We start from the raw sequence: 20,888 nt of genomic DNA, 5'->3' as shown, positions 1-20,888 counted from the left end.
ATATGGCTGTATGGTCAAGTTGGTAGGATTTGAAGCATTCTTAAGATAGTAGAACACCTCTTACATAATTGAAAATACATGATTCCTGATAACATGTTAGCAATGTCCTGAAGCTTTCAGATGATTGGCCATTAGGTTTGGGAAGAAGTTGTGGCTGTAATGGTATAGGAGATCTAGAAAATACAAGGTCTTTTATACAAGGATTAAGAGAAAGTGAAATAAAAAATGTTAATCATTAAACAAATAAAACAGACATAGAGTCTAGGGCAGTATGGGAGATCCTGTGAAGTACTTACAGAAAAATAAAATGGACTCCGTCCAAATTTAGGGAATTTTAAACAGTAGAAATCAAAGATGGTTTAAGCAGATTATACTAGACATTAGAATGAATTGTATCATATTAAGATGTAGAACTTTGAGAATTGTAGGACACATTTGGACCAAGATTCCTTTACTTAATCAGATAATTGGGGAGCCCCTCCTATATATATGTGTGTGTGTATGTATATATATACATATGTATGTATGTATATAAAATTTATGTGTATTTATATACAATTGTCTGTCAATATCTGCAGAAAACTGGTTCCAGGTTCCTCCCCAGCCCAATAGCAAAATCTGAGGATGCTCAAGTCTCTTGTATAAAATAGTGTAGTATTTGCATTATAACCTTTGCACATAACAGTGTATACTTTTAAGTCATCTCTAGATTGCCTGTAATACCCAATCAATGTAAATGCTGTGTAAATAGTTGTCAGCCCTCAGGGAATTTAATTTTGCTTTTTGGAACTTTCTGGAATTTTTAAAAAATATTTTTGACCCCTGGTTGGTGAAGCCTGCAGATGTATCAGAAACCACAGATACAGAGGGTCAACAGTATATGTTTGTGTGATAAAAGAGTATTTTGATCTCAAACTAGGTTTGCTTTAAATCCCTAAGTGCCATGATAGTACAGCTAGAGATACTTATTATAGTAGGTATTGGTTGTGCATGTTAATTGGCTCATCTACATATGTTATCAAATCCATAATGGAATTTTTCTTTAAATGAGCATATTTTGAAGAAATCAATTTTGAAGAAATAAACAGAAAAAATAGTCCTTTATACTTATGCACATACTTACCATTCCTGATGCTCTTAATTCCTTCCTGATAATCTGAGTTTCCATCTAATATCATTTCCCTTTAGCCTCACTTTTTTTTAAAGGGATTTTCTGAGGTGAAAGTCTTTTTTGTTTGTTTGGTTTTGGTTTTTTTTTGTTTTTTGCCCAGTTTATGATTATCTGCCAGAGGGTTTGGTCTGATAGGAGCTAATCCAGTTACCAGGAAACATGTGAGACTGATTAAAACACTTTAAGAATAATGACCATAGTTTTCAGTCCATTTTTTCCTCTACAAAATCTTACACATTGAAGATGCACAGTAAAGCTCACTGAATTATTGGAAGGATGAATGAAATACTCACTTCGTGAGAACTGTTAATGAATTCAGCTTTTCTGCAAGTTAAGAGAAAAGAATAGCTTATTTGCTATCCATGTATCTTCCATATATCTTCTTTGATGTAGTATCTGTGTAGATCTTTTGCCCATTTTTAAATTGTGTTCTCTTTTTTTTTTGTTAAGATTTTGAATATATTCTGGATACAAATCCTGTATCTGATGTGATTTGCAAATATTTTTATACTGTCTGTGGTTTGTCTCTTTTTTTCTCTTATCAGTATCTTTTGTAGAGCATGTTTTTATTGCTGAAGTCAGATTTTTAGAGATCAGGTTTTTTGTGTGTGTGTGGACTCTGCTTTTGACGTTGATCTAAAAACTCATTACCAGACACAAAGTCACACGGCTTTTTTGCTTTTCTAGAAGTTTTATAATGTTAGGTGTTACATTTAGGTGTATGATCCATTTTGAGTTAATTTTTACATCAAGGCGTATGATGAGGTTCATTTCTTTGCACATGGACATCCACGTATTCAAGTACCATTTGATGAAAAGATTAGAAGAGCTTTTTCTATTAACCAACCTTTGAATTCTTACATGGCCAGCACTGTTTTTAAGTATTTTATGTTGTCTAATTCGGATTTCATAGCAAGCCATGTGGTTGCTGCTGCTGCTTCCCATGAGGAAATTGATTTAAAAAAAAATTAGGTTAGTTGTCCAGAGTTATAGAACTACTTAGTTGCCACAACCATAATTTGAATCTAGTTCTGTCCCTCTGTAAGCCACATTGAGTTTGCACTTTAAGTCAAGGATTAAAATATGGGAGTCATATGATTAGAGTACAATTCAGAAAAATGGCTTATTACTTTTTGGAGGTTAGATAGTAGGATGCGAAGGTAGAGAATTGCATTATTTTAGGTAAGAGGATTGCAGCACTTTAGGTAAGAGATGATTGACCAACTACACAACTGGAAAATAGATTTAAGAGAGGTAGAAGGTTGGCTTTAGTGATTGGACATTCGTGTAAGAAAGGAAAGAATTAAGTTACAAGTGGAGAATAAAGAAGGGTAAGGTTGGAATTTCTTGTACCTCCAGGGAAAGGGAAGAAGGAGACAATTGGAAATTTTGGAGAGGAGATAATTTGGTCTATACAAATGTGGGAGTGAGATCATAAGCATATACTATATAGACCTCAAAGCACTGAGAATGGATGAGATTGCTCAGGATAAAGGATCGAATATTAAGGAACACTAACATTTAAGAGTTGAATAGACAAATAGCAGTCTGTGGAGAAGCCTGAGATGAAGCAACTAGACACATAGGAAAGTAAAAAGAACTGTAACAGCATAGCAACAGAGAACAGTATTACAGGAAAGGAGGAGTGCTTTGTAATATCAAATACTATGGAATTGTTGAGAGGAAGAACTGACTAGGGAGAATGATAAATGGGATTATATTATAAGGTCCAGAAGTTTGAAAGCTGTGAATTTGTAGTGGCTTCAGTTTTGAATGGTTTTCTCCAGCAGTACTTAACAATAGGAGGCAAAGAGCCTCTGACTCAAGAACACATTGTCACATGAAATGTAAAAAGCAGTTTAAACTGTTAGAAATGGAGAGGTAGAAAAATATGCTTTAGTTTTAGTTTGAGGAGAAGGGAAAGGAATTATTTTTTATGTTTATTGAAGTATAGTTGATTTACAGTATTATATTAGTTTCATGTGTACAGCATAGTGATTCAGTAATTTTATGAAGTATACTCCATTAAAAGTTACTACAAGATAATGGCTATAATCCCCTGTGCTATACAGTATATCCTTGTTGCTTTTCATTTTATACATAGTAGTTTGTATTTCTTAATTTCGTAGCCCTAATTTGTCCCCCCTTCTCTCTCCTCTTAAGTAACCACTAGTTTGTTTTCTGCATCTGTTGTTTCTTTTGCATATACACTCATTTGTATAATTTTTTAGATTCCACATACAAGTGATATCATATAGTATTTGTCTTTGACTTATTTTACTAAGCATAATATTCTTTAGGTCCATCCGCATTGCTGTAGATGGCAAATTTTCATTCTTTTTATGGCTGAGTAATATTCCATTGTATGTATACACCACATTTTCATTATCTGTTCGTCTGTTGATGGGCATTTGAATTGCTTCTGTATCTTGGCTATTGTAAATGGTGCTTCTTTGAACATTAGGGTGCATGTATCTCTTAAAGTTAATGTTTTTGTTTTTTCCACATAAGATACCCAGGAGTGAAATTGCTAGATCCGGTAGTTCTGTTTTTCTTTTTTTGAGGAACCTCCATACTGTTTTCTGGTGGCTGTACCAATTACATTCCCAACAACATTATGCAGGGGTTCCCTTTTCTCCACATCCTCTCCAGCATTTATTTGTAGACTTTTGGATGATAGCCATTCTGATAGATGTGAGGTGATAGCTCATTGTTGTTTTGATTTGCATTTTCTAATAATTAGTAATAAGCATCTTTTCATGTGCTTGTTAGCTATCTGTATGTCTTCTTTGGGAAAATGTCTTTTAAGGCCTTCTTGATAGCCCACTTTTTGATTGGGTTTGTTTTGGGGGGTTATATTGAATTGTATGAGCTGTTTTTATATTTTGAATATAAACCCCTTGTCAGTCATTTCACTTGCAAATATTTTCTCCCATTCTGTAGGTTGTCTTTTTGATTTGTTGGTTTTTTCAGTTCATATTATGTCAGTAGTAGCAGCAATATAATATAAAAATAGTTACTGCTGTCTGTGTTTAAATTTTTCTACTAACTTTTGTTTTTGTTATTCAACAGGTTTGATCTGTGGATGAAATGAATCATGATTTTCAAGCTCTTGCATTAGAATCTCGGGGAATGGGAGAGGTAAATATTTATGAATACTTAGATTGTATACCTTACTTTGGTGATTTGATCCATTGAGACTTGTTTTTTTAATCACATATCTTCTTAAAAATAGTGGTTATGTCTTCCAAGTGATGTGGGCTTTTAAAATCTGTAGTTGTGGGATTTTCAGGTTTTTTTTTTTTTAACCTTTAGCAGTAATTTTTAGTGATGTTATTTGTGTCTAGTTGATTTGATTGACTTGGTTAGATAATGTCTTATATTTCGGTAATGAGCCATAATCACTTTGATAGGAAAAGAACCTCCTTGATCTTTGTCCTGCTGTTTTATATATGTATGCTATATTTGCTTTAGCCACACTTAATTCTCTCTTCCAAAATCTCTCCTTGTTCATTGTTTGCTTAATAAAATTGTAATCCCCTGCAGGACTCTACTGAAAAAGACTATCTATTGTCCTATTGCTGTCTGCAGTAGAATTAATTACTTCCTCATCTCATGGGTCTTTATACATACTTTTATTATATTACTGGTTACAGTTTGTTTTATATTAGTCTCTGTAGATTATTAGCTTTGGATGACTAGCACATAGTGGACATTCAAAATTTTTGAATGGGTTTTATCAATCCTGTTAATCTGTGATTTTCATTGGGGCACCCTATTTAACCTCGCCACTACATAATTTAAGGCATCAAAAATACTTACTTTTCCATATACCTAATAAGTATTTAGAAAATTTTATTGATTATGAAAACCCTTGTTGTCACATTTTTGTCATGTTCTGTAGTACTAACATAGTATGGGCTTTGATAATAAAAAATAATCATGAACAGACCTAAGATGTATAATTAACTGCTTGCTCCTGGAGATTATTTTACTTTGGTAGACCTTCATGAGACTCACTCCATCCAATGCTGTGCTCTTCAGATGCAGAAAAAGAGTCCAGTCACTCCTCTGGGCCACAAGAGGGCACCCTGCAGCTAGCTAACCCTCCCCTTCTTCAGAACAGCGTTTTCCAAAGAGTTTGTCATTTTCAGAGGACTGATTTAAGGGTGAGTTAAGGTGCTTAAGCATAAGTATTGCCAAAGTAAACTTGTTAGTCCAGTCAGTGCTAATGGTAAAACTCTGGGCCCTAAGAAAATTTGAGAAAGGGAATAATTTTTTAGTTAAATTAAAAAAAAAAAAAAAGCAAAACTGCATCTTTACTACAGTACAGTGGCTGCTTAGGCATTGTTTACACTATGGGTGAATTTAAAAAAGCAATTGAAAAGGGCTTTTGTTTTTTCCTCTTACTTGTTTTCTTTGGTCTTTAGAAAGCAAAATAACATCTTGAAAGCAGGTTTGAACAGTATTTTGAGCCTAATCTGTGACAAGCTTGATGGGTTTTTTTTTTTTTAGGACCAAGTAAACTCACACTTTTACCTTAATTCTGTTCAGAGCCCCCAATACTTTACTTCCCACATCTGCATTGTGTATATATTTACAAGTTGACTCTTTTTTCCCCCCTCCCTTTCTAAATAGTATTTGGTAGATTCAAAGACATCTTTGCAGTTTAAAGAAAATGTCATGATCAAAAATATTAGTTGAGAGAGTTTAATTAGTTGAGGGTGGAGGGAGGGGTATTTGAGGTTTTTGGAAAAGAGGGACTGGGTTGAATACTGTGTTAAATGATCTAAGCTTAAATCTAGGCTTTTCTTAACAGAAATATCAGCTATGCAGAGTAAAAGTGGCTAGGGTTTACACTGCCTGCTTTTTTGGCAAATAACAGCAGGTCAGTATTTCTGTGACCTTCATCTAGGAAAAATAAATTTTCAAATAAGCTGTTATTCACTAATTAAGTTTTTTTCTTAACAGTTTACCAACTAAATTCTGTTACCTCTAAGAGATAGCTCAAACCTACTCAGATTTCTGTCTCTGGGTTCTCTCTCCCACAAGCCTTTCTATCTTTCCTCATCTCATAGGCAGCAGGGAACCTTCTGGGATTTCCTTCTTTGCCTGTCTCTCTTTCACCAGTCTTCTCCTCCTTTCCTGACAGGTGAGGTTTTTTGTTTTATCCCAGAATTCGTTCATTTTAATGAATTAAAAGCAGCGTTGAGTTTCTGGCTCTTGAGTTTTCTAAAATTGCTTTTTTTTTTTTTTTAATGTAACATCCTTTTCTAATATACTGCCCTGTCTTTTTCTTTAAAAATAAAGCTTTGCTTATTATGTCTTAAGTTATTGTAAATCTGTTGGCATACAAAGCACTGCAGTATATACATACACACACACAGAGACTATTAAATAAATAGAAAGAGGTTCCTGCCTGAAATTCTTTAGGGAACTCAGAATTTAACTTTAAATCACTGAGTTAATGTGTTTAGGGGGAGTATTTTCATAATGTAGTATGATAAAGCTCCCTCCTTTGTTTTCTAACATAGCAATAGTTGAAGAAAACATTGAAGAAAATTTATTTACTAAATTCTCAGATAGTATGGCGAAATGGAAAACATTCTGGATGGGGCGTAAGGAGACTTTTGTTTTCTCGGATCTGTCACTAGAACTGTGACCTTGAGAAAGACTCACTTCTTTGAAGATAGTAATAAGAATAGCCTTTTGTGTGAATCACATCTCTCAAGTGCTCTAGCTCTGATCTGAGCTGTTAAGGATAACTGGAAATAGCTGATTATAGTTTTGTCTATAAATCACTATTTTAACAATTATATCTTAAACTTTATTCACTATAATGAATAGCTACATTATATGAATAGCTACATTATATGGTCTGAATATCATGATAATATCTTAACCTGTTTTCTTTTTTCATTATAGCTGTTGGTTGCCTAGTGGATATTTTTAGAAATATTGATGAATGAGACTATGAAAAGAACCATCTTCTATGGCAGCTAAGTGTAAAGAGAGTGGGCCTTAGAATTAGAGTTCAACTTCCTAATGCTGTCATATTTACTGGCCGTATATGTAAACTTATTTGTAATCTTGGACAATTTATTTAACCTCTGATGGTTTTCTTATGCAAAATGTGACTATGTTAGGCAACTGTTCTTTATAAGTAAATAATGCAGTTTCATGGTCCTCCTAGGCTATCAAACTTAAAAAGAAAGCAAACAGCTACAGATGAAATTCTTATAATGAATATTATAATCCTTTAAAATAATTAGGTGTTGCTGGCCAGCATGTTACTCACGTTTTATAATACTAAAGGATTCATACTTTCGGTAGTGAAGACACCTAATATTTATGTCTTTTATGTGCTAGACGCTGTTCGAAGCAGTTTACTTAACGTTATTTCACTCTAGGCTCAGAGAAACTCTGTATAACAGTGGCTTTATTATTATCTTTGCTTTACAAGTGAAGAAACTAAGGCTCAGAACAGTTAATTAAATGGCCCAATACCGTGTAACAGTGCTTGAACAGCAGTTTGAACTCATGAGTGCCTTGACTGTTTACAGTACTGCTTCCCAATGGAAGGGATGACATTTAATAATGTTTGCTCGTGATATTAAGGAATATTGGGAATGGAGAAGATTTGGGGAAGTAGTATGGTTTGAAAAAATTAAGAAGTATTAATATCCTTTATTAACAGAAAAGATTAAAGTCTGGAAAAGTACCATTCTGAGGTTCTAGGGAATTACCTTGTGGCTTATTTTGAGGCAGTATGCTAGAGTGTTGACTAATTTCTTTGACAGTGGAGAGTGCAAGCCATAAATGCTTCTTGAAGGAAGAACTAATAAAATGGTGGATAGTAGGGGGATGAATTTGTATGTTCAGTCATTTCTGAGTTGGAAGGACAGAGGAGTAGGTTGACAAATACTGGTTTACTTGACTTTGGTCTAGAGCTTTTGTGAATTAGGGAACTAATATGAAGCAGTATTGGATAATATATTTACAGATCTTCAAGATCTCAGCCCTTGTTTTCTGTAATGCGCTTCCCCGTTTCTACTACAGTAAAAGAGTCTCCAGGGGCAAATCTGTATTTTTAATTGCAGTTACAACCAGTGTACCACTTAACCTTTTTTTTTTTTTTCTCAAACTGTTTTATCCTGAATTGTTGCCTTCCCTTATATTTAGTCCGTTGTAACTAATTCTTGGTCACAAGCTAGTAGTTTTCCTAAAAGTATTTGAAATTGGTGTCTAAATTGTCACAGTTGTTTTTAGAATGGTGATAAAGGCTTTTGTTAGGAGAAGTCTTAATTTTAATTAACTACTAAATTGTTTGCTTATCCATCATAAGTTATAAATGTCTGCAAAATGAAGAGATATTCATAGCACAGCGTTTGGCAGAAAAGTAGGCACACTGGATAAGTGCTTGACATAGGCTTTTCCCTCCATAATTATGCAGTTTGCATTTCAAAGCAGTGATACATGAACTACTGCCACAGCACTAAATGGAATCTTATTCCAAAGGACTGAAATAGTCTCAAAAAGATTCAGTTATTTCTGCTGTCTCAGAAGATCAGTTTGTTTCAGCCACTTCTGTGTCTATAACAAATGCTTCTATTAAGTTGTTGTAACTTTATGTTTGATTCTTTATTTAGTGCTCTTATTTTGATTCTAAAATTTATAAAGTATGGGATAAAAGCATTTTCTCAGGGACCATTTTCTTTTTCCTGAAATGGCTTATTTATTCAGTATTTTAAAGGGATTAACTTGGGTTTTACTATGAATAAATGCTTAGTTATTTAAATATATCAAGTGCACTGGTTTAATATTATCAGCATTACATTTTGTTTAAATATTTACATGAAACTTTTATAGTGGGATTTTTAAAAATCAGAGCAACAGAGGTTGTATTGTACTGGGATCTTTGTTAGAGCAGATTATTGTTTAACATGTCTACATTTTAAATACAAATCTTTTGCAGCCCAGGAAGATCCTAACATGCAAAAACTTTTCTTTCTTAAAATAGCAAAAAGAAAAAAAAAAAGAAGAAGAAGAAGTTAGTTTCCTTTACAATTAAGTTTCCTTTAAAATTATCAGTATTTAATGTAGCAAAAGATCCATGGATCAGGAATATGCTCAAAATGAATTTTCCTCCTCCCTTCAAAGCCATTTCTCCTTTTTTTTTCTGTTTTGATCAGTAGTACTGTCATTTACCTTATTACCCAAATTTTAAATTTTTATCCTTTTTTATTAACCTCCCCCTTATTTTAATTCATATTCTATTGACTGTCCTAAATGTCTCTCAAATCCATTTTATTTTCTCAGTTCTTTTTGCCAATACCCTGTTGCAGTTCTTGTCATCTTGGCCCTGTTGCTGTCATTCTCTTTAATGATCCCCATGCCTCTAGTCAAGAATATCCATTATTCTTAAGTTTACAACATGTATTATTTTCTAAAATGTGGTATCACTCTTGCCATTCCCTTTTGCTTCGATGTAATATACTGTTTCTTTAGCATGTCTTTAAGGTTCCTCATAATCTGCCTAGATAGCTTTAACAACATCAGTTTTGACCTTCCCACCTGTGTTCCTCCATTTCACATCCTATTCTACAAACTGCATTTTCTCAAGTTGTGCCTTTGTTTGTGATTTCTTGTGTCCTCCCCACTTCCATTGATACTTTAAACCCCCAACACACACACACAGTCTTATCTCTCAAACTCAATTCAGGTTTCAGTAAGTTCATTTTATTATAGTTAGTTTATAGTTGAGCTTTCTGAAGATAAGGTCACCATACCTGTAAGGAGGCAAACACAGGTAATTTAGTTTGATAAATGTAGTAATAGAAGTATATATAGGTTTAATAATGAGCACCTAATTATGGCCTGAGAGAAATGAGTATCTTACAAATGCTTATTTAAAATGCCAAATGCATGTTTTAGAAAACCAGTCTCTTTTTTTTTTCAGCCCACAAACATATCCGTACTCCAGCTCCTCTGAGTGTCAGGAAGGAGAGGAGAGACCTAGATGAATATTAAAATCTTATTAGGAATTGGCCAAAGCTACATTCTGAATAATCGAATAGTTGTATTAACAGTTTTTATATACTTGCTTATGTCCCAGAATAAGATAGAGCACAGGGCTTTGAGATTATTATCTCAAAAAGTATTTAGGAGTCTTTCCTATGTGTCTCTTCCACCATCCATAGCTTCCTGATTTGGAATCGATAGATTGCTAGTATTGAGGACCTAGGGAGAATTGTGAAGTTCACTTTCATTGAATATGTGAAGTAAGAATGAAAATTTTCTGTCATTGAAGCTACAGGGTAGGAGGTGATCCAAGCTTGGAAATAGAGGAAAAAATTTTTATCATTGATGTCGCTACTTTTATTGTATTATCTGTTGAGTACGAAATTTAGTAAGTCTTTTTAAAAAATTTGTAAAGAAGATCACGTGAGTAAAATTATTTGAAAAATGTAGAGACTATAACTCAATAAAAAATGTTAAAAAAAAAACAAGGAAAAATATAGAATCATTAGAGCCACTACTCAAACGTAAGTGGTTTTATTAACTTGACAAATTAGTAAATAGGTCACTCTGAATTTTCACTAGCATTGAAAACTAACTTGTACATATCAGTGGTAAGTTTACTTTCCCCTATGTTTTAGCTCTTTGTAATTATAATAAAATTTAAATATAATGTTTTTTCCTTTCCAAATAGCTTTTGCCTACCAAAAAATTTTGGGAACCTGATGATTCAACAAAAGATGGACAAAAAGGCATATTTCTTGGGGATGATGAATGGAGAGAGACTGCATGGGGAACTTCTCGTAAGTTATTGGTGTATGTGTGAGAGTTACGAATTTACTCGATTTTTTTTTTACCCTACTGCCCCTAGAGAGTATTTGGAGAAACTTGTGATATCTTTGTTAAGAATTTTGTAAATCATTATAACACACATTTTCATATATAAAATTAACCCATTATCTAATGGTCCACTTACTGATGGAAATGTTTGTCACAGTAAGATTTTATTGAGAAGTTTTATTTGAATTTTCATTAAAATAGAGGACATTAATTTAACCATGGGAATTTTCAAGCTTAAATTGTATTAATTGACAGTGAGTGATTTATCTAATTGCAGCTCCATCGAGTTCTGTTAGATATTAGCCACGCCCACAAAGGAAGTAAACCCTTTAGTAAGGTAGAATTCCCAGAAAAGGAGCAGGTTTTGAATGTTTTTGCTATCCATAAGTGGTGAAGAGAAACTTAAGTTCAAGAAACTGTTAAGGGAAAAGGAACTGGAATGTAAAGAGTGTAACTCACAGAGGTGACTGTATTTATTGGTAAATTACAGAGCATAATTATATTCTTAAAAAATAGTACTTGATTATATTGTTAAATATAAAATTTAAAGATGTAAAATTTGAGAGATGTACACATGGAACTTTTCATTATGTATTTTGCAAATAAGTTTTCTCTTTTTATAACTAATTTAATGCAGCTTACTAAAGCTATAAAATGATCAAAGTAACGTAAAAACAAATTTCTGGATGATAATTATGAAATTAACCTTATATTTTGTGTGTAAATTACCGAGTACATTTTAATTCTCCAAATTATTAAAATATGTTAAAAAGTTTCTAAGTCTTCTGTAATTTTAAACTTTTGTTCATAAAGATAAAATAATTGTTTAAAAGTTAGGAAATGCTAGAAAATTTTAGTGATGAATAATCTTTTGGAGTGAAAATTGAAAAAGAATGAAAACTTTGCTAACTACTAAGTTAGACTAAAATAGTGGCAATTTTCTTTGAGTTCAACCATATGTAATATAATATACCAGGTTTGGAGAATACCAAAATAAATGAGATATCCTTACACTCAATTTTTTTTTCTCGATTAGATGTAACCTATATTAGAGTGGACTTATAATTTAAATTACTCAGTTATTTGGAGTAGGTTCCATTTTTCCCACAACACTTTCTTTGCCAAAATAACATGTGCTTGAAAACTTAGTTGATACACGTGTTTTGATTTCTGTTTTGAAGGTTAAGTGGTTAATTTCTTTACCAGAACCAAATATTTTTTAAAGCAGTCCAAAGCACAGCATCTTGAGCACAACATGGTAGTGAGAGATACTTTCAGTATGGGCAGTAGAGAAATTTTTTTTTGTATGTTATATTTGGCGGACAACTACTACCAGCAATAAAACATTTAAGCAACTGTTTATATATTCCTGATAATGTCTTTTTAGTGTCAAGTTTATAATTTTAGTTAATTCCTTGTATCCCTCCGTTTCCCAACTTAACTTTTTTAGTTGTATGGATAAAACTTTGAAGATGAATACTAGTCTTTACCAGGAGAAATGAGAAAATTAGAAATGAATGGATTATTTTGTTTACTGAACAAACATTGAATGGCAAGCATGAAAAATTTGAATAACACATTCCTTGTCCTAAAGGAATTTTCATTCTAAAGTTCTTTCCATGATTGCAGGAGATTTTATCCATAGACACATTTCCTTCTCAGCTGAACTGAATTACTTGTGATTATTAATTTCATTGGGTTCTCCTGACACTTTAGACCTTTGAATATGCTGGTTTCTCTAATGGAAATGCTCTTTCCACTCCCTCTTTCACCTGTTTTTTGCTCTTCACCCTTCATATCATTTCCTTTGAGATTCACTTTAAGACTGGGAAGAAGTGGTGCCCTTTCTTTCTGTTCCCCCGTAGTATCCTGGGTTATTTTTATTGAAGCACTTTTACTCTATTATGATTGCCTCCTGTTAAACCTGTAACCTCTTGGAGGTCAGGGACTGTCTTGTTTATTCTTGGATACATAGCACATTGCGTAGCATATAAGAGACAGTAAATCAGTATTGTGAATGAATGGGTAAATGAACGAAAGAAATAAATGACTGATCTCTTACAGATAAAAGTACTGACATGGAAATGTTTTAATATGATTTGGCAAAAGTAGCAGTCATTTAAAAATTACTGCCGTTAATGAAATGATGACTGAGTACCTCTATGATAGTTCAAACCTTTAAGAACAGTGCCTGATACTGAGTATTATACGTGTTCACAAATGAGCCAGTAGTAGCTATGAGCTTAATGGTTCACTTTTAAATTTTTTCCTGCAAATCTATGTGTGTGTTGTCTCAAATGTTTTATTATGTTTCTGTTTTGTTTGCTCTCAGATTTTAAATACTGCTTTTCTTTTTGTCACAGAAATATGTAGAAAATGTATTCGTACCAGATGAGTGATTTTGTTTGTCTGTTTTTAAACAAAAAAATAGATGGAAAACTTTTAACTAGAAGGGATTTTTTTAAAATAATCTTTTAGTGATACTTAGTTTTTTACACCAAGAATAAAAATTATGTGATATTACTCGTTTTTTCCAAACATATTTGTTTGTGTTTATAGCAGTACAGCAGTGTGTTTTGAATCTGTTCAGCACATAACTATGAGCTTGAGAAGTGCCTCTGCCAATTTAGGAGGAGTTATTTTTATTCCAGGTTTTATCCCGAAAGTTTTTCGCTTTGAGTTGTTTTGAATTGCCTGTAAAACTTTTTAATAAGTTGTTTATAGGCAATGGAGACTTATGTCTATCTCCATTGACCTCTTGGATTTGACTATTGTTCACATAGGTTTTTACCTGCTTTTTTACCAGATAAGTTTTTTATCTGTATTTTCAAGAAATGTACCCAGGCCAGTGAGTCTCAACAGAATGGAGATCTTTTTACAAAGATTACAATAATGTGCAAAATAAAACAATACACTGTTTGTTTTTTTACTTTGATATATTAATCTGTAAATACATTTTGGTTAGCTTAAAAGTACAAATTTGTAATTGTGTTCTTTTTTCCAAATAGACCATTCAATGTCCCAGCCTATCATGGTACAGAGAAGATCTGGACAGGGTTTTCATGGAAACAGTGAAGTAAATGCAATACTGTCTCCGCGATCAGAAAGTGGAGGCCTTGGTGTGAGCATGGTAGAATATGTATTAAGTTCTTCTCCTGCTGATAAATTGGATTCTCGATTTAGGAAGGGAACTTTTGTAAGTATTTTGAATGAAGAAATATTTTTTAATTGCTGGATGGTTATTTGGTTATCTTTTATAGTCAGTTTCTTTTTCTGACCCTTCCTAGAGCTAAAGAAAATTTTGTAGCTGTTGGTGCTCTTGTTTTCTTCTTCTGGCCACATTTTGAAATACATAAAATGATAGAACCACTGGGAATATTTATAATTTTAACCATGTTACCCCCCCCCAAAAAATGTTAATTAAAAAAACATAATTTGCAAGATTAAAATTGCTTATTCGTGGTAGTGCTTGGTATGAAAGTAATGAAACAAAATCATCCATGCATTAAGTAGAATTTTAATCGCATTTGTGGTGTTACTGCTTTCCTAGCACCGCTATAGTTAAGGTTGCCTTAGCCCTTCTGTTATAAATCACTGGTTTGTACTCAAAATTTTTGGTCTTTGATAAATTAGTCGACTACGAAATTAAAATAAGATTCAATGCTTTTGTTGTCTACATGCACTATAGTGTAGTTTTAGATCACCTTATGGTGCCTTTTTGTGTGTTCTATTAAATATTCAGAATCAAACAGATTCTTTTTCCTCAGGGCACTAGAGATGCTGAAACAGATGGACCTGAGAAAGGAGATCAAAAAGGCAAGGCTTCCCCATTTGAGGAGGACCAAAACAGAGATCTTAAACAAGGAGATGATGATGATTCTAAAATAAATGGCAGAGGTTTGCCAAATGGAATGGATGCCGATTGCAAAGATTTTAAGTAAGATTTTAACTTTCTCAAGAAGAAAAGCATATATCTTTAGGGATTATTACTACTAGCGATATGCCTGATTTAGACATTTTTCCAATTTTGGTTTATTTTATTTCCCTTTGTACCTTGTATTAATGTGGAGGAAGATTTAGATTTTTTGGTAAGGATTATTAATGATTATGTACCTTTTTTTTTTTTTTAATTCAGAAGTCTCTCAAACAGTACATTCCATTGAAGGAGTAATGTTAGAAGCTGCTGTTACCTTTCTGCTAATATGTTAGTCTAAATTTTAACTGTTTCCTCCCTACTAAAATTTAGTGAATTTTAGATTTAATCTGATCTTCCTTGGCAGACTCTTTTTGTGGTTGCTCTTGAGCACCTTTCTATAGAGTTTCTTCTTACTACCCCTGTGTTGTATTTCCTGTCCCCACTTTAACTCTTATTCTTTGAAATAAAGAAACACAATTAGCTTAGAAACTGTGACCTTTCTTCTTACAATATATGAGTTTGTGCTAATATTAATATTCCTGAAACTAGGAAAGGGGGGAACATACTAGAGACTTCAAAAAGTAGCTTTAAGTTCAGAATTTTTAAGTTGTAGATTTTTTACTGTCTCTTTATGGCAATTAAATACATATTTCTTCTAGTCTTTGGTCTTAGATTAGGCAGTGCACATTTATCTAAACATTAGGGAGTTGTTTCTTCATATTTCTTCATATGGGGCCTATACCTGAAAATGAGCTGTTTCTTTGAGATATTGTGAACCATGGAATCTCAGTTAAGTGAGTTGCAGGCACCTATGGGTAGTATATTTTTACGTTTATTGCTTTTAATTATCAAAAGCAGAGTAACAGTGCTTCTTAAAAAACAGTGCTATTTGTATCTGTTTTAACTGCAAAAAAGCATCCAAAACCAGTAAACCTCTTGACAAGAAATAAATTTAGGGAGTGGGAAGTATAGCTCAGTGGTAGAGCACATGCTTGGCGTGCCAGAGGTCCTGGGTTCAATCCCCAGTGCCTCCGTTAAGGAGTGTTAAAAAAAAAAAAAGTTAAATTAATGCTATTCAGTTAGTTTCAGAACCTTATCCTGATTTTGCTTTTGTGCTGTTACTTAATCTATGTTTTAGTTTAGAGTATACATTTAAAACTGAGTTAATTATAAACCCTTCAGTGTATACATTTATAATTGAAGTGTTAATACACCGTTAACTATAGCAAGAAAATAGCACCACTGATAGCATAATGTCTTTTCTATTATATCCTCTACTTTTTGCTGTATTAGAATTGTTTTGTATGAAGGGCTGTATTTCTGCATATTAATATGAACTTTACATTCAATAGCATTCTGATTTTATTGTTAAGTTTGGAGTATATATTTTAAAATTGTTTCTAAATTGTTTTAGTTACAGTGTTGTCTTCAACAATATAAAAACATTTCAAACTAATAGCTGTGGTCATAGGTTGACTGTGCTAGCACACCATTATTACATATATTAGCTGATACATTATCAACATATATGCATTACTGGAGTAGAACTAAAAGGAATGAAATAATTATATCAGACTGTTTTTTTTGTTTTTAATTGGGTGATTTTGAAGAAGATCCTTCAGTTTTATTCTTCCCATATATTCTAAGTGAAAAATAAGCCTTTGGAATAGTCACATGAAAAATTAGGTATGGATAAAGGGAGAAAGGAGTTTGAAACTTGTTCTGATTTTACAAAGACAGTGATTGGTTTTTAAATAAAATATAAGTCCACCTAAATATCTAGAAAACAGTTTTTATAATTAAGTAATTGCTTTGTAAAGTGCTCTATACATATTAGCAAATGTATCCCTATGTGAAGCACCTGAAGTTGCGGGCAGAGTTATGTAGGTGTAACAGCTGGCATTGAAAACCAGGTAACATAGTTATTGCCATTTATTTAATGTACTTATATTTGAGTATATTGTGAACTCATGGTTCCTCAAAACAAATTTATTTCTTGTAAGGGAAAGGATCTTGTATTTCTGTAGAAGAAAAGAGAATGTAAATGAGGATCAATTATGTCTAGAAATAAGGTGAAAATAAAATATAGACCATGAAGGGTGTTGATAAAAGAGAAGAGTGAATGTTTAAATTTAGTCTAATGTTAATAAATTTCTTGGGAAAATTAAGAAGGCTAGTCAGTAGAGAAAGTTGCTTTCTTTACGTGTATAATTATACTTTTCACTGAAAAGATAGAGTCAGGAGTCAACTTTTTATCTTGGTTTACCACCCTTTTCTGTTACATCCTATATTTTATGCCCTTAATGATTGTTCGTGGTCACTTTTTTTCCTGAAATATTCAGCAAGATGTTAGAGCAATTATTTGCTGGTGGGCAAGATGGGAGTATGGTAGATGGGTTTTGATTTTGAGCCTTCCCATATTTGTCTCTTGGTATTTTGCTAGTCATACCTACCATTCATATTGTCTGATTTGAGAAAAAAGTTTCAGGTAGTCTAAGCCTAAATTGTGATATTGACCAATTTTCTTATCTGTAAAATTGAATTATACTATTCAAATTGGCGGCAGTGGTCACTAATAATATTTTTAAAAAGTGAAACTATGTTCTTAAGAGGAAGCTAGATTAGACAGAAAAAAAAATGATAAAGTGAAATGATTAGGGACCTTGGGTACCTGATTTGCCCTTTATATTTTACAACCATTTGTTTTCCGTGATTTTCCTATTTTCCCATTTCACCTTGACTGACTTGGTGCTTTTATTCACCATGCCTTTCTGTTTTCTTTATATAGTCGTACTCCTGGAAGTCGTCAAGCCTCTCCAACTGAAGTAGTTGAGCGCTTGGGCCCAGCTAATCCCCCAGAAGGATTGGGGCCTCTTCCTAATCCTACAGCTAATAAACCACTTGTTGAAGAATTTTCAAATCCGGAAACTCAGAATCTGGATGCCATGGAACAAGTTGGTCTAGATTCCTTACAGTTTGACTATCCTGGTAATCAGGTACCAATGGACTCTTCAGGAGCTACTGTAGGCCTTTTTGACTACAGTTCCCAACAGCAGGTAAAGCATGTCCATCCTTTAAAGAAGTTCCTCTTAAGTGTGTACTGGTTAGCCTAAAGTGCTGTTAAGGCATTGACATGAATCATAGGGGTATTCTTGAACACCTGCTGCTTCATTGAATAAAACGTCCTTGTATTTGAGAAAAGTGATTGAAATAAATATTTGAAATATTCTTTTCTCAGCTTTCTAAACAGAAATGAAATGCTTTGAGACTAATCTTTGTGTTGAATATTTTTCTTAATAGCTCTTTCAGAGGACTAATGCACTAACAGTTCAGCAGTTAACTGCAGCTCAACAGCAGCAATATGCATTAGCCACAGCTCAGCAGCCACATATAGGTGAGTCTTTATAAGTTACCATTTTAATTACATTGTTAGAAAATCTTGTTACAGTATTTAGAATGTTTCATTTTCATTTACTGAATGGTGTTATTTCATTACGTTTTGAAACATCTCATTAAGATCAAATAGTGGTAGATTACATGGCAAGAGTAAAGATTAACTAGGGAAGAACTGTTTAATTTTTCTTGTATCTTTGGTGAAATAAAAATCCATAACTTTTTGAAAGCTGTCAGCACATAAGTTTTTTTTCCTCACTGTGAGGAAGTTAAGAGAGTCACACACTTGGAAATTTAAATGTAGTTATGGGTGTTCATTATCAAGTCAGGAAGTTTATTTTTAAAATGGTTTGTAAATAGGAATCCCAAGAAAATGTATTTAAATATTTTCTTCCTTATTTCATTAAGCTATTTGGTCTTTGACTTTTAGTCTTTACTATAATGTGAATTATTACAATTACCTATTTGTTACTGCTAGAGCTCAGGCATTAGTACTGTGTGTCCGAGGTTGGGGTATTTTGTTTGTTTTTTAACTTGTTATTTTGAAAAATACTGATACTACATGAAGTTGCAAGGAGAGTACAAAGAGATTTCCCCGCTCAGTTTTCCCTCAGTGGCTATATCTTACATAGTTATTGTATGGTACTAAAGCCAGGTCTGTGACATTGATAAATGTGTATAGATTTATGTCATTTTATCATGTGTGTAAATTCATAGTAACCATTTTTACACCTGATTTTGGCTGACCTTGATTTCCTAGTTGGAGAAGTTGTGAATACTCTCAACATCAGGGTGGGGATTGTGGCACTGGAAAAATATACTAAGTTGGTTCTATTCTTTTAACTTTGTGTTGTTTTTTCTCAATCCAAGAAGCTTCCTAGGTCCCAAATTTTCAGTTTTAATCAAAGATGACCACAACATTTCTAGATGACTTCTAATAGCAGCATGCACTGTGGATCTTTTTTTTCCTCTTTCCCCCAACCTTTATCCCTAGACATAGTCCTTCTTTCTCATTGTTAGAGATGTACAGATATCTCTCTACCCATGGGCCAGTATAATACCTTTTATTTTTTGAGCTCTTACGGTATGTTTTATATGTGGAAGACTAGGATATCCATTATTACTCTTCTTTTGGGAGTTTTAAATCTTTTGTTCTTAGTTGCTTTTTCATATGAACTTTAGAATCCTCTTATTCACAGATCAGGTTAAAATTTTAAATTAACTCAGGAAAATTGACATCTTTATGACATTAAGTATTCTTATTCAGGACCTCATGTATCTTTACTTTTGTTCAAGTCTGCTTTGTGTTGTTTGTAAGTGCTTTAAAGTTTTTCTCGTAAGTTTGCATATTTCTTGGTAAGTTTGTTCTTTGGTATTTTATCTTTTGCAGTCATTGTAAATGCCTTCCTATCTTTATGTCTTTAAATTGGTACCTATGAAAGCCCTTTATTAGTATTTACTAAATTTTATGAATGATTTTCTAAATAATCGAATCATACTTGCATTCTTAGAATTTAAAAGAATTGTGTATAATTATTTAATGAGCTCTTAATTTGCTGATGTTTTATTTAGGATTTTTCACCTACGTATAAGTGAAATTAGTCTTTATGTTTGTGTGTGTTCATTTTTGCATTTTTTGTCAGATTTTGATACCAATATACTTCATAAAAATAATTTAGAAATGTTCCCTTTTTTAATGCCTTAGAAGTATTTTAAATTACATTGGACTTACATGATCTTTAAAGATTTGGCAGAACTCAGAACTTCTTTGTGAAGCCATCTGGAAAATTACACAACTAAATTTTGAAAACCTGAATAAAATGAAAGTATTTCTTAGAAAGCGCAGTTTACCAAAATTGATCCCATCTTTTCATCTTTGTTCCACAATTAAACATACTTATGATTGATTATCAGTCCTTTTATCCAAGTTTGCCGAGTCACCTCTTGACTGGCTGATAGTTCAGTTAGAAGATCACTGTCCAATTGCAATATAATTGTGCAGCATAGAATTTTAAATTCTTTAGTAGCCACATACTTTATTTAACCAGTTATATCCAAAATATCATTTCAAATATAACCAATATAAAACTTACTAATAAGAAATTTTACATTATGTTCATATAAAGTCTTTGAAATCAGATGTGCATTTTCCCACTTTCAGCAGATTTCAGTTTAGACTAGTCACATTTTAAATGCTCAGGAGTTATATGTGGTAGTAATTACCATAGTGGATAGTACATATTCTGGAATGGGGGTTGACAAACTTTTTCTGTAAAGTCCCAAATGGCAAATGTTTTAAATTTTTGCAAGCTGTATGGTTTCAGTTACAACTATTCAACCCTGCTGTTATACCACACAGTGGTCTTAGGCAGTACATACGTGGATATGACTGTGTCCTATAAAGCTTTACTGGGGGACACTGTAATTTAATTTTGTATAATTTTCATTTGTTACAAGTTATTATTATTTTCAACCATTTAAAATGTTTAAATTGTTCTTAGCTAGTTCATACAAAAATAGGTAGTAGGCTAGACTTGGTCCATGGGCTGG

General features: G+C 32.7%; 1 protein-coding gene across 9 annotated transcripts in view; it reads left to right on the top strand.

The window, feature by feature from the left end:
* Positions 1–20,888, top strand: part of PUM2 (pumilio RNA binding family member 2) — an 83,783-nt gene that overhangs the window by 15,271 nt on the left and 47,624 nt on the right. For 8 of the 9 annotated variants that reach the window (XM_032497090.1, XM_032497097.1, XM_032497095.1 and 5 more), the window contains exons 2-7: positions 4,244–4,312; positions 10,884–10,992; positions 14,038–14,225; positions 14,797–14,966; positions 17,734–18,001; positions 18,246–18,339. In XM_032497090.1, coding sequence (XP_032352981.1) covers positions 4,262–4,312; positions 10,884–10,992; positions 14,038–14,225; positions 14,797–14,966; positions 17,734–18,001; positions 18,246–18,339 — 880 coding nt within the window. In that variant the 5' untranslated portion in view covers positions 4,244–4,261. Of the gene's footprint in view, positions 1–4,243; positions 4,313–5,215; positions 5,341–10,883; positions 10,993–14,037; positions 14,226–14,796; positions 14,967–17,733; positions 18,002–18,245; positions 18,340–20,888 lie in introns of those variants that run through there. The other variant, XM_032497098.1, reaches the window with a different exon arrangement.

This window comes from Camelus ferus, chromosome 15 (genome assembly GCF_009834535.1).
Source record: "Camelus ferus isolate YT-003-E chromosome 15, BCGSAC_Cfer_1.0, whole genome shotgun sequence".
Taxonomy (NCBI): Eukaryota; Metazoa; Chordata; class Mammalia; order Artiodactyla; family Camelidae; genus Camelus; species Camelus ferus.
The sequence above is the reverse complement of the archived record's forward strand: the minus strand, read 5'-3'. Positions and strand labels throughout refer to the sequence as shown.